The 12,520-nt window shown below is 38.1% G+C and overlaps 2 protein-coding genes, 1 long non-coding RNA gene and 1 pseudogene across 5 annotated transcripts; 2 read left to right on the top strand and 2 right to left on the bottom strand.

Moving 5' to 3' along the window:
- Nucleotides 1-419: 419 nt before the first annotated feature.
- On the top strand, nucleotides 420-11,886 carry LOC143217930 (uridine 5'-monophosphate synthase-like). Of its 3 annotated transcripts, XM_076442672.1 has the most exons (7): nucleotides 420-1,578; nucleotides 2,721-2,924; nucleotides 3,107-3,270; nucleotides 3,359-3,842; nucleotides 4,015-5,625; nucleotides 6,204-11,278; nucleotides 11,463-11,886. In XM_076442672.1, exons 2-5 carry the CDS (start codon nucleotides 2,918-2,920, stop codon nucleotides 4,800-4,802), a joined length of 1,443 nt encoding a protein of 480 aa, XP_076298787.1. In that variant the 5' UTR covers nucleotides 420-1,578; nucleotides 2,721-2,917; the 3' UTR covers nucleotides 4,803-5,625; nucleotides 6,204-11,278; nucleotides 11,463-11,886. The 3 variants fall into 3 exon arrangements, with proteins under 3 accessions (XP_076298787.1, XP_076298785.1, XP_076298786.1); XM_076442670.1 differs by lacking the exons at nucleotides 420-1,578; nucleotides 2,721-2,924 and having other exon boundaries at nucleotides 3,003-3,270; XM_076442671.1 differs by lacking the exons at nucleotides 420-1,578; nucleotides 2,721-2,924; nucleotides 6,204-11,278; nucleotides 11,463-11,886 and having other exon boundaries at nucleotides 3,003-3,270; nucleotides 4,015-5,894.
- Nucleotides 4,364-6,379, bottom strand: LOC143217931 (uncharacterized). The gene is made up of 3 exons (XR_013010938.1): nucleotides 5,792-6,379; nucleotides 5,392-5,612; nucleotides 4,364-5,152 (listed from the first exon to the last, which is right to left on the bottom strand). It is a non-coding gene; the product is annotated as an uncharacterized LOC143217931 (long non-coding RNA).
- LOC143217839 (uncharacterized) lies at nucleotides 7,200-7,964 on the bottom strand. Its single transcript, XM_076442483.1, has one exon. The coding sequence runs from the start codon at nucleotides 7,962-7,964 to the stop codon at nucleotides 7,200-7,202; it is 765 nt and encodes a 254-aa protein (XP_076298598.1).
- Nucleotides 10,957-11,573, top strand: LOC143217838 (uridine 5'-monophosphate synthase pseudogene; annotated as a pseudogene).
- Nucleotides 11,887-12,520: the final 634 nt, after the last annotated feature.

Here is a 12,520-nt window from a genome sequence, read left to right as displayed (position 1 = left end):
TCTTTTTGTCCCGGTGTGTATATCAATTTCATATCCATCAAAAATAAAAAGAATCGTATAGAACGAAATATTATTCTACCTAAAACGAGATGTTTCATTTTCGGGTTAAAACAGCTCCGACGTTAAAACAGCTGCAAAAAAGGGTTTATTATTTTATTATCTTTTAAACTATCTTTTAAATTTTCAATATAGGCCCACATAAAAAAGTTGTGAAATGCAACTTTTAGTATTTTCTCTACAATTCCGGCCAATCACAATTTCTGGAAAAATATCTTTTCACATCACGCAGCAAACTAATTTCTCATTCAAAACATTCATGTTTCAGAAGTATAAAATATTACTTTATGGAGTTAAAACTGATGGGAAATTAAAAGGGGCTTATGAAAGAATGAGAAACGAGAAAATAAACAAAATGTTACACGGAAAAAGGTTCCTGTTTAATAAAACTGCTGGAAGAAAGTTTTCGATTCCCGATTTAGTGTCCAACACCAAATATGTTCAACAATTACTGTTGGATCATTCTTATAGAGTTTTTTTCGCTGATTTCTTGGGAGGCTAGAACAATTAGTTTACTACAGAGTATGAAACATTTAAAAAAAAAATAGCAATTGATCGGAATTGTAGAAAAAATACTAAAAGTTATGTGGGCCTATATTGAAAATTTACAATAAAAAGTACATTCTGTAGGTCTGCATCAATTATATGCATTGTGGAAGTTTCATCGAAATCGAAAGGTTGATGCGGGAAAAGACGACAAGGCCTTGAAACATGTGAAAATTCTTAGATATATGTATATGCCGAAAATCGTGAAAATCTGCAATTTTTACCATCTTTAAACGTTTGTTGTAGCTCATTGCAACGTCGCGTCCACCGATTTTGACGAAATTTTCAGAATATGTTTAATTTACAGTAATTTACACAGATCGACAAAATGTATTTTTTAATTTTTCAATATGGGCCCACATAAAAACTTTGTAAAATGCAACTTTTAGTATTTTCTCTACAATTCCGAACAATTGCAATTTTTGAAGAAATTCCTTTTTACATCCTGCAGTGAACTAATTGCTCTAGCATCCCAAGAAAGTTTAAATCGTATAGTTCAATATTAAAAATGTTATGTCTGTTCTTAAACGTTAGAGGAATGAATCGACAAAGCTCCGGCATTATGCGACTTGTACTTATTTTTGAATTATTTAATTTTATCGTTCTTTTTCAGTTGCCAAAATTACTGTCACTGTAGGAAAAATCCCGAAACCGAAACGTTGACAGAACAGCGAAGATTGTAATGGAAAATGAATTACGTGGCGAGTAGCCTAATGCTGTGCACAGTTGGGGATCTGAATCCTTGCGGCCAAAGTGCGCATAGTGGGGGTAGCTACCCTTGAGGGTATATAATAAGGCCCGTCAGGGTTGAGTGCGTCATTTGCGGTACGAAATTTGTGGAACGTTGATCTCTGTGCGGCTCTGTTGATTTTCAGTTTATAGATAGTTTAAGAAATAGAACTCGAAGTTGTGACAATTATCCCGTTGTTGTATTGTGTTGTCTTCGGATTTTTACGGAACGTGTGCGACCAACACGTAAGTGTTTCTTTAAATACTATTATTAGACTGCGGATTTTATACATTTATGATAAAAATGGGTCGGTCTATTTCTGACAGTAAAAAAATTTGAAGGATTTAAATTTACTACTATACATATTAGTTTTAACCTATTAAATATATTCAACAAGATATTAAATATTTATCTCACACCAGATCTTGTTGCAATTCAGGTAGAAAGCTTTTACTTTGCATAGAGATCCGCAGTCTAACTATTATAAATGGACTGCTAAATTTGTTCGTTAGTTTTCACGTTGGTAATCATGGTATTTTTATATTTTCCTTTCCAACAATAACCCAGTCAGCCAGGCCGTCTCGAGCAGAAATCGAGCACAGCCTGGCGAGCAGATGACGGGCATTATGCTGTCAGAACTACGGACGAAGCTGCTCGGGCTGAACGAAGGCAGAAGTCAGGAGTCTTCGTTCTGGCCGAGCAGCTTCTGCCGAGCAGATGCCCGTCCAAAATCGAGCATTTTGCTTACTGACAAGTGGACTCATTTTTACGGGATTAGTTCTATGCTCTTGTAGCATTTGCAATCATTTAACATTCAGTTACTCGCACTCCACTTTCTACATAATTTCTATATTAAACAAAACAACTGCTTCAATGCGCAAAATGAATATTTGTCAGTGTAGTAGTCGACGCACCTTTGTTCACGCTTGTAACACTAAATTTAAAGTTTTGAGGCTGAAAGTATTGTACGCGAGTAATTAAAAGTTAAATATTCGATATACTATGTTTATTATAACAAAATCTAGCGTGATTTCTAAGTGAAATGATTTCCGGCTAACCTCAAAAATTAGTATTTTCGTAAATTCTGGATGATCGTTATACTTACTGATTATGTTTACCTGTTTACCTGCGACTATCACACCTCTATGAAAACATGCTCGCGAGGTTCAACGTATTCGAGAGTTACATGGCAAAGAAACAAACAGTGATACTGCCTTCTTAGGCGTTGTTCTTATTAAAATAACTTCTTTTTATTTTATACTCAAATTCATAAGATTGCTATTTAATAAAGTAAACTATTCATTAGTGATTTGAAGAGTAGGATTTGCTTCAGTTGATTATATGTATTAAACGGAACGGCATTCTAATGTTTATTCTTTTTCTACAGGGGACAATTGACAGAGGCAGAATTAAAGGGTCAGATATCTCTGGAGAGTCTTGCCATTGCGGAGTTGTATCTGAAATCTAAACAAACGATCGAAACCGCCTAAAATTTTAAACAACACGACGGTTGATCGTCGCCCACCATCTTGGAAGCATCCTGATTGGAAAAGAACTTCTGTGACGAATTTGAACACATTAACTATGTCAGGTATCTATCGCCATCTAATCTAATTAATGAAACTATATATAGAGATGAATGTTCGAATTAAGTTGGGTCGCTGAAAGTTGAATTTGAATTTAGATGTAAATATACTGACTAAAAGTTGAATTTGAATTGAGATTTAAAAGAAATATATGACTTAAAGGTCGGCCTGCGTATCATGTTTTTAGGGAGCCACATGTGTTCGGGAGGCATGGACGCAGAATTGAAGGAGCTAGCTGTTGCGCTTTGCGAAATAGACGCAATAAAATTCGGAGATTACACAACCAAAGTTGGTTTGAAAACTCCAATCTACTTCGATTTAAGAGTGATAATCTCTCATCCGAAAGTTATGGTAATTGATTTCGAAAATTCTATACTGATCGAACTTTGTGTAATTTTGTGTAATTCTAATATTCTTCGTATTCTTTGATAACATTAAGGCTCGACTAGCTAAGGCATTGTGGACGTTCTCCGACGACTGCGAAAACATATCGCAGATCTGCGGAGTACCGTACACAGCTCTACCATTGGCCACATTGATCTGTATAGATTCCAATATCCCCATGGTAATCAGAAGAAAAGAGGCGAAAGCCTACGGCACAATGAAACTGATAGAAGGATCCTTTGATGAGGGAGAAAATTGCATCATAATAGAAGATGTTGTCACAAGCGGTAGCAGTATTATAGATACTGCAGAAGCTCTACGGAAAGATGGATTGAAGGTGACGGATGCTTTTGTAGTGATCGACAGAGAACAGGGTGGCAAGAAAAACATCGAAGCTCATGGTATAAAAATGAGGAGTTTATACTCGATCAGTAGTATCCTCGCTTACCTCCTGGAATGTAAGAAGATCACGCCGAAGGTTGTGAAGAAAGTAAAAGACTACTGGTTGGAGTTCCGAGCTCCTGTTATTCCTGCTCAGGGTAAATATTTTGCAGAATATTTTCTGTTTCAGAGTGCATTAACACTAGATCTACCAATATTAAAATTATAAATATAATTTTCTGAGAAATTGTTTTAGTACAGTTCTTTATTGAAGTACATATTTAAACAAAATTGGTATGAAACCTAAATAAATGCAATTTATATTTGAAGTTCAAGAATCAAGACTGAAAATACCGTTCCACTCGCGCGCGACCAAGACTAAAAACGAGATGGCAACGATCCTGTTCAACCTAATGGAAGCGAAGGAATCAAATTTATGCTTGGCAGCGGATTTGACGAAAGCAGAGTCTATTTTGGAAATTACTGATTTAGTGGGACCACACATTGTCGTCCTTAAAACACACGTGGACATCGTAGAAGACTTCAGCCACAATTTCACAAATAAATTAAAAAATCTGGCTAGCAAGCATAATTTTCTGTTAATGGAGGACCGGAAGTTCGCGGATATTGGTAACACGGTGTCCTTGCAGTATCGGGACGGCATTTACAAGATCGCGGAGTGGGCAGACATGGTTACTGTGCACGCGGTGGCAGGCAAAACTATTGTATACGGGTTGACTAAAGCCTTGGAAAATGTGAAGGAACCGCGTGGTATCTTCATAGTAACGCAGATGTCTTCGGAAGGAGCGTTAACGAACAACGAATACGTAGCGAACGCGTTAACGATCGCGCATAGTTCAAACTTGGTCACTGGCATCGTTTGCCAGTCCAATAATATATGTCTTAATCCAGCCTGGATTCAACTGACGCCTGGAGTGAAGCTTGCCCCAAGCTCGGACGACTTGGGACAACAATACAACACTCCAGAATCGGTTGTGAATTCTGGAGCAGACTTGGCTGTCGTTGGCAGAGGTATCACCGAGGCCGAGGACAAGTTGGCCGCCGCGTTGGAATACAAGCAGGCACTTTGGGCCGCTTACAAAAAGCGGTTAGATTAAAAATTATTTGGTGTCCCTGGACACCAGCAAAGCTTCGGAGCAGAAACATCGTCACGAAGACGAATCCGTTTATTGGATTCCGGTGGCCAGGAGCAAACTATCCAGGACTAGCTGCCTTCTGAGCATGATGTCGGACTCTCAACTAATGGTGATTCGTCTCCGTGCGTCAGCCCCATCAGGGGCGACAGTGAGAACAAAAACGTGCACATTCCATGGGGAGCAACCTTCAGAAAAAATCGTGCGCTGTCCAGGAACCTCTTCAGGAACGACGAGAGAACATCGTCATCGATTCTGGGTACTCGGATAGATCCGATGAATCTCCAGCCAGCTGCACGACCTCAGATAGCTCACTGTAGAAAAAATTTCGATACCAAAACGTTGGCAGAAGAGCAGAGATTGTAATGAAAAATGAATTACGCGGCGAGTAGCCTAATGCTGTGCACAGTCAGGGATCTGAATCCTTGCGGCCAGAGTGCGCGTAGTGGGGGTAGCTACCCATGAGGGTGTATAATGAGGCCCATCAGGGTTGATTGGTTCATTTGCGGCACGAAATTTGTGGAACGTTCATCAGTCGACTAGTTATCCATACCTGGCAAAGTTGCGGCTCTGTTGATTTTCCAACGGCAACATGACGGAGGCGATCTGACGACTCTATTTGTAAACACGCGTTTAGTTTAGTATGGTGCCGTTCATAGTTTAACAAATAGAACTCGAAGTTGTGACAATTATCCCGTTTGTTGCATTGTGTTGACTTGGAATTGTTACGAAAATGTCTGTGCCGGTGATGTGGTTTAGAAACAACATGCTGACCTGCGACCAACATGTAAGTGTTTGTTTAAATACTATATTATTACACTGTGGATTTTATGTATTGATAATAAAAATGGGTAGGTCTAATTTCTCAGCGTAAAATAATTTGAATTATTTAAACGTACTACTATAGTAGTTTTAACCTATTAAACATATTCAACAAGAAATTAAATATTTACAATTTCACCCCAGCTTGTTGCAATTCAGGTAGAATGTTCCTATTTTGCATAAAGATCTGCAGTCTAAGTATTGTAAATGGACTTCTACGTTTGTTTGTTAATTTTCACCTTGATAATCATGGTATTTTTATTTTTTCCTTTCTAACAATAAATTAACTCATGTTTACGGGATTAGTCTTTTGCTATTGTAGCATTCGAAATCATTTAACATTCAGTTACTCGCACTCCACTTTCTACATAATTTCTATATTAAATAAAATAACTGCTTCAATGCGCAAAATGAATATTTGTCAGTGTAGTAGTCGATAATCTCTCATCCGAAAGTTATGGTAATTGATTTCGACAATTCTATACTGATCGAACATGTTTTTGTGTAATTCTAATATTCTTTGTATTCTTTGATATTATTAAGGCTCGACTATAGCTAAGGCACTGTGGACGTTCTCCGAGGACTGCGCATACATATCGCAGATCTGCGCAGTGTCGCCAGAAAGTGACCGAACCGTCACTCGAGAGGGGAATACAAGGTACCCTCTCTCTGATGACCAGAGTAATATGTGACACGTTGCGCGTGCGCGACGGGGATTTATTGAGGCGAATGGGAGATACGTTGCGCGTGCGCGATGGGGATGCAACAATGACATGACATTTAGCAAGTTTTAGGTTATTGCAGCGTATCGTAGTTATGAAATGAATCATACGAATCGTTCTGCAGATTATGAACTTTCTTTATTAAAGTCTGTCCCAATTAAGAACATACTTCCTTCGCGCAGCTCGACTGATCGCAGCGCCTTGCTGCGGGCCTCCGAGCTCCCACTCCACTACCCACTACCCACTCCCCACTGTCTCGACGCGAGTCTTCATATACGCGGTGTATCGGAATGAAACGGGTTAGCATATAGAGAATAGAATATTATACAGAATTATATAGAAAAGAAAATGTACAAGTGACAATTGAATTATACAGATACAGATAATACGAAATCGTGACTATTTACATTTATTGATATCTAAAAAAAATGTACAAATGACAAAATTGACTATTTACAAGCTATTTAAAACTATTTACAAGCTATTTAATTACTACTCTGTCCGTCTGTGTCCGAGTCTTCCCCCTCAGACTCAGAAATCCAATCGTCCTGCTCATCAAAAACTGAGTCGATTGTCCGATCTAGTTGTCGAAATCTCTCCTCCTTCTTTACATGTGCAATGTAATTTTGCCAGTTTGTAGGGGACCCGTTCTCCACGGCTTCGTTTACAAGATCACGGACCTTCTCCAATTGAAATGTCGTGTTTCTTGTCCTTATATAATGTTTTACTTGTGCCCACGCGAGCTCAATTGGGTTTAGCTCGCAGTGGTAAGGGGGAAGGCGCAATACTAACTTGTCATGCTCTTTCGCATACTCATCTACAACATAGGTTTTGCCCGGCTGCCTATATTTTTCGGCAATGTCTTTACGAGATCCGCGTCAATCGTTTCCCCCTTACCCTGCAGCCACTCCACAATTCTGGCTTTCTTCCAGATCATTTTTGGATGAGGCTCCTTTATTACGCTATGGTAAGGAGCGTTATCCATTACAATTACTGCCCTATCTCTCAGCGTGGGCAAAATTTTCTTGAACCAATCCAAGAACGTGTCCCCGTTCATCTCATTGTGGTAGTCGGCCGTGTTTTTTTTCGATTCGAAGCAGTGGAGGCCCCCAGGTAAAAACCCGTCCTCTGACCCAATATGCAGGATAATGAGCCGCTTTCCTTTATTAGCGGGAGCAGGTAAGCCGGTCGACAGCCGCCTTTCTTCGGCGTTTCTCGGGGAAGTGACCGTGGTATCCACCCATAATTTATTGACAACATCCCCGCAGTTGTACCATGTTTCGTCCAGGTAATAAATTGGACGCCCTTCCTCGCGCAGTTCCCTGATATTCTTGATATAGTTTTGCCGCCAGCTGACAATGTGCTGTTTATCTATCAGCGCGCTGTTCCACTTCCTTTTGATGAAACGGAATTCCATCCCCTTCAGCAGGCGGTGTAAACTCGATCGGCTGAACGACGGGAGTTCCTCGTCATCATTCACCACCTGCAATATTTTATCGAGGTTCGGCACCTCGCGCCGTACCCAAAAGTCGTGGACCTTTCTTCTGATGGCCAAAATATCCGCTTCCAAGGTGACACACATTTCGAAGAAGCAAATGGTTTACGGCTGAATATGTGAGTTTTTAATACAATCAGTTTCTGCTTCTTCCCTCGTTCGGGTAAAGTTGCCGTAAGTCGGGTAAAGAGATCCACCCATATGAATTGACAAGTAAAGTTCTTCCGACCGACAAAAACTGTAAAGGGAAATGTTGTTCAGAATCATGGTCTTGACAACATATCCAAAGCTCATCCAAATCGGGGAAGATTCACATAATCTCGAGAAACTCTTGTTCGTTGCGGCATCGCGGCGTTACACCGCGCTCGTCTCCCGGCGCGCCGCACAGTGGGTAAAGTCGACGTTCTAGCTGTTCACGCCTATTTCACCATTATTTCAATACATAAAGACCACATTAAATAGGTCGTTGGATTCGTCTTGCCGTCAGCTATAACATTATTGAATAAAAAATATATAGTTATGAATAAATTATGAAGGTGACCACAATTTTTTATTGAAAAAAATTTTTTTGGAAATTTTTTTGTATTGATATTTGTAAAAGACTGTGTACTGATTACTTTTTGTAGGAAACATTTTTTTGTCACACCACCGGAAATGTCTGAAAACTCGTGTGAATAATGAATAATTTGGCCACGATTTCGATCGAACTCACCACTGTGCGCGTGTCACGCGACGCTTTAAACTATCATAACTTCGGATAATGGATTATACTGGAACTAAATTTTGCACAATCTTTTAGAGGAGATCTTGCCGAAAATGTTCCACTTTGTCAGAACATGGACATCCCCGGACATTTTAAGTTATCCCTTATCAAAGGTGAAAAACTTCGACAATTTTCCTTAGTTGATTAAATATTTTTTTTTATAATAAATTATGGACAATGATGTTTAGTTCCTGGTGCGTTCTCAACATAGATATACATTCTTCATATAAAAAAAATTGGTCACTTAATCCTCAGTAGGTTTTCCAGGACATCATTATGAAGATAAGGAATTTTTTCGGTGATTAATCGTATCTGAAAAAGTTTGATCTTTGAATGTTTATTGTAACGAGAGTTTTTAATAACTTTAATTAATATTATCGTTTTCGAATGTAATAGACATTTAAGAAACATTGTGCATTCGTTAAAAATCGATATGAGGACTTTGAGTTTTTAGCCCGTGAACAGCTAGAACGTCGATTTTACCCACTGTGCGCCGGGCTGAACGTGCCATCGCGCGTCTAGGTCGCGCTCTGATTGGTCCGTGTTTTTCGTTAATAACTCCTAAACAAAGCCCCGGCTGACATTGGTGCAAAGGAAAATGTTGCTTCAAATGATCTAAGGAACCTCCCATTTCCCGGAGTCGAAGGGGTCTTGGGACACCCTGTATATACGCTATGGGAAAGGATGGTAAAGGGTAACAACAACTATTGAGTTATTGACGGTGAATATTAATATATGTATATATTAATGAACATATTAATGAACTCTACTCATATAACATCTCATATAACATACAATAAAATACAATAATAAACAAATACACACACATCTAAATAAGAAAACAAATACTCAACATGTATCACTGTCACTGCTGCTGTTCTCAGTTTCATCAGCAAACAAGATTCCAGTTAATTCAGGTGGTATTTGTTCTCTATCGTACATGTCGCTATTAATAAATTGTAACAGCTGTTCCGGTACTTGGAAGCTGGAAGCATTAAGGTGCTTCGATTGCAAATATAATTTAACACGTGTACGAGAGCAAACCATATACGTATTCAACTTGTTTCTTTTTTTAATTTTTATATCTGTTATCGTGGAAAAATATCTTTCGACATCCGCATTCGAATGCGGCAGTGACAGGCATATATATATGCAAGTTTTGCCACTTCATCGTACAATAAATTATCTAGTGAATCTTTTAAATTGCTAACGGTGCTCCACAATTCTATGACATTTAATTTTTTCAACTTTTCTTTTTCATCTGCGGAAGGTTTTATGGCTAATGAAAACCATTGGTCAGTCGCTTTTGCACAATCCACTTTGGATGAAAATTTTTCTAGAATAGTTTCTACTTGCCCTATGTGTTTATTGTTATCTAACGCTACCTCTGGACTTAAAAAATGTAATGCTTCTACAAACTCATCATTATATGGAAGTGTTTTTGTCGATCTGTGTATGCAATTTGATAAAAGTTTTGTATTATTTTATAAAATTCTACAATTTCGTTGGTTTTCTCTGGCTTACTCTGTTTTAAATTTTGTATCAACTCTGATGCTTATGACCATTGGGTTTTGACCATCTTCCAGCGGCAATAATATAGCTGAATCGTAGACATTCAATTTTCCAAAATTGTCATCAAACAAAAACTCCTCTTTAATAAAATAAGTTGCTATCACCCTTATCAATTTTTTGCATTTTTCAGTGATTTTATCTGTTAAAATTCCATTTCATTGAAATTCGATGTTATACTTGTTAAAGTCAGTATATGATGTAAATAAGGCTTGGTGAAATCGTTTGTGAATTGATAATATATATTGTCCTCATTTAAATTACTGTTTACATTATCCTCGGCAAAAAAATACATTGTTGTAAAATTCTACCAATAGAAGTTCCTTGCGCCAGTCACCTGGTTTCGATGGACGCAAAACCTTCCGATTTTCCATCCGCATTATATTTTGTACATCCCGTAATATTGCTGCCTATTTGGGACTGGGTGAAAAATATTTATTTATAATAAAGAAAGTTCATAATCTGCAGAACGATTCGTATGATTCATTTCATAACTACGATATGCTGCAATAACCTAAAACTTGCTAAATGTCATGTCATTGTTGCATCCCTATCGCGCACGCGCAACGTGTCACATATTACTCTGGTCATCAGAGAGGGGATACATCATTTCACCGTGACTCCCCTCTTCTGGCGACACTGGATCTGCGGTGTACCTGACACAGCTCTACCATTGGCCACGTTGATCTCTGTAGATTCCAACATCCCATGGTAATCAAAAGGAAAGAGGCGAAAGCCTACGGCACAATGAAACTGATAGAAGGCTCCTTTGATGAGGGAGACAATTGCACAATAATAGAAGATGTTGTGACAAGTGGTAGCAGTATTATAGATACTGCAGAAGCTCTAAGGAAAGAGGGCTTGAAGGTGATGGATGCTTTTGTAGTGATTGACAGAGAACAGGGTGGCAAGAAAAACATCGAAGCCCATGGTATAAAAATGAGGAGTTTATACTCGATCAGTAGTATCCTCGCTTACCTCCTGGAATGTAAGAAGATCACGCCGAAGGTTGTGAAGAAAGTAAAAGACTACTGGTTGGAGTTCCAAGCTCCTGTTATTCCTGCTCAGGGTAAATATATAAATATTTTGCAGAATATTTTCTGTTTTAGAGTGCATTAACACTAGATCTACCAATATTAAAATTATAAATATAATTTTCTGAGAAATTGTTTTAGTACAGTTCTCTATTGAAGTACATATTTATACAAAATTGGTACGAAACCTAAATAAATCAATTTATCTTTAAATTTCAGGAATCACAAATGAAGATACCGTTCCACTCTCGCGAGACCATTACTAAAAACGAGATGGCAACGATCCTGTTCAACCTAATGGAAGCGAACCCAGTAAGCAAAAATGCTTGAATCTGGCCAGGCCACAAAAGATCGTGTGGGCTCGTAGTCTTGCCTCGACACCATCCCGGCACAAGTCGTTCTCGCCACAATCCTGGCCGATCGGGCCGTTTTAAGAGGGCAGCACAGTCGCACTAGTGTGGCGAATGCCGTTAGTTATACAGGGCACTCTCTTCCTTTTTACTTATTTAATACACATGCAAGGAGGGAAACGATATAATAGACCTCATTAAATTATAGATTTTATTTATTGTAGTATTTGTAGTAGTTTTCCTAGACTGCGGATCTTTATGCAAAATAAAAATTGTCTGCATCGATTGCAAGAGATAGAAACTAAATTGAATGTTACTTCTTCCCCCCTTGCCGTACCATTTTCTTTACATGTGCATTGATTTAGTCTTTATGCAAAAAAAAATTCTCGTCGTAAAAGGGAAAAGAAAATTAATATTTTTTGTATGCGGCTACATTTATTTTAATGCTCATGTAAATATTGATTAGAAACGAATCAAATTTTATTTCATTTAAAAAGAAAGGCATGACAATCTTATTTGTTAGAGTTAAAATCTTTAGAAAGAGTCTGACTCGTTAAAATACAAAAATTTTGAATTTTATCTACTCAATTTTACTTAACTGTTAACTTAACTTTACGCCGCAGGGGGTTGGTGAAGGGATAAAACAAAAATGATACAGGGAACAATGAATGTTGTATTTATTAATTTACTTTATTAATTTTTTATTGTCAAGGCCAAATTACAATACTTGGTAATTATTTACAAAAGCACCACCCTCTCCGATTTTGATGAAATTTATATATGTTATGCAGCACCACATTCTAAACAACTTTTTCCTTTTCCAATATAGGGGGGTCGCTTTTAGTTTTCGAGATATTTGCAAAAAACTATCGCGAATACTGTATTCAATTTTTCGTATTCCTGAACGCTCCGCTGCAACGTAGATTG

This window comes from Lasioglossum baleicum, chromosome 18 (genome assembly GCF_051020765.1).
Source record: "Lasioglossum baleicum chromosome 18, iyLasBale1, whole genome shotgun sequence".
Classification (NCBI taxonomy): Eukaryota; Metazoa; Arthropoda; class Insecta; order Hymenoptera; family Halictidae; genus Lasioglossum; species Lasioglossum baleicum.
Note: the sequence above shows the minus strand (reverse complement) of the source record. Positions and strands in the feature narration are given on the sequence as shown.

Coding starts and splice junctions, on each gene's coding strand:
- LOC143217930 (XM_076442670.1), top strand. CDS start 3,097: ATGTTTTTAGGGAGCCACATGTGTTCGGGAGGCATGGACGCAGAATTG. Junction 3,271..3,358: donor TCTCTCATCCGAAAGTTATG/GTAATTGATTTC, acceptor GATAACATTAAG/GCTCGACTAGCTAAGGCATT. Junction 3,843..4,014: donor TCCTGTTATTCCTGCTCAGG/GTAAATATTTTG, acceptor TTATATTTGAAG/TTCAAGAATCAAGACTGAAA.
- LOC143217839 (XM_076442483.1), bottom strand. CDS start 7,964: ATGTGTGTCACCTTGGAAGCGGATATTTTGGCCATCAGAAGAAAGGTC.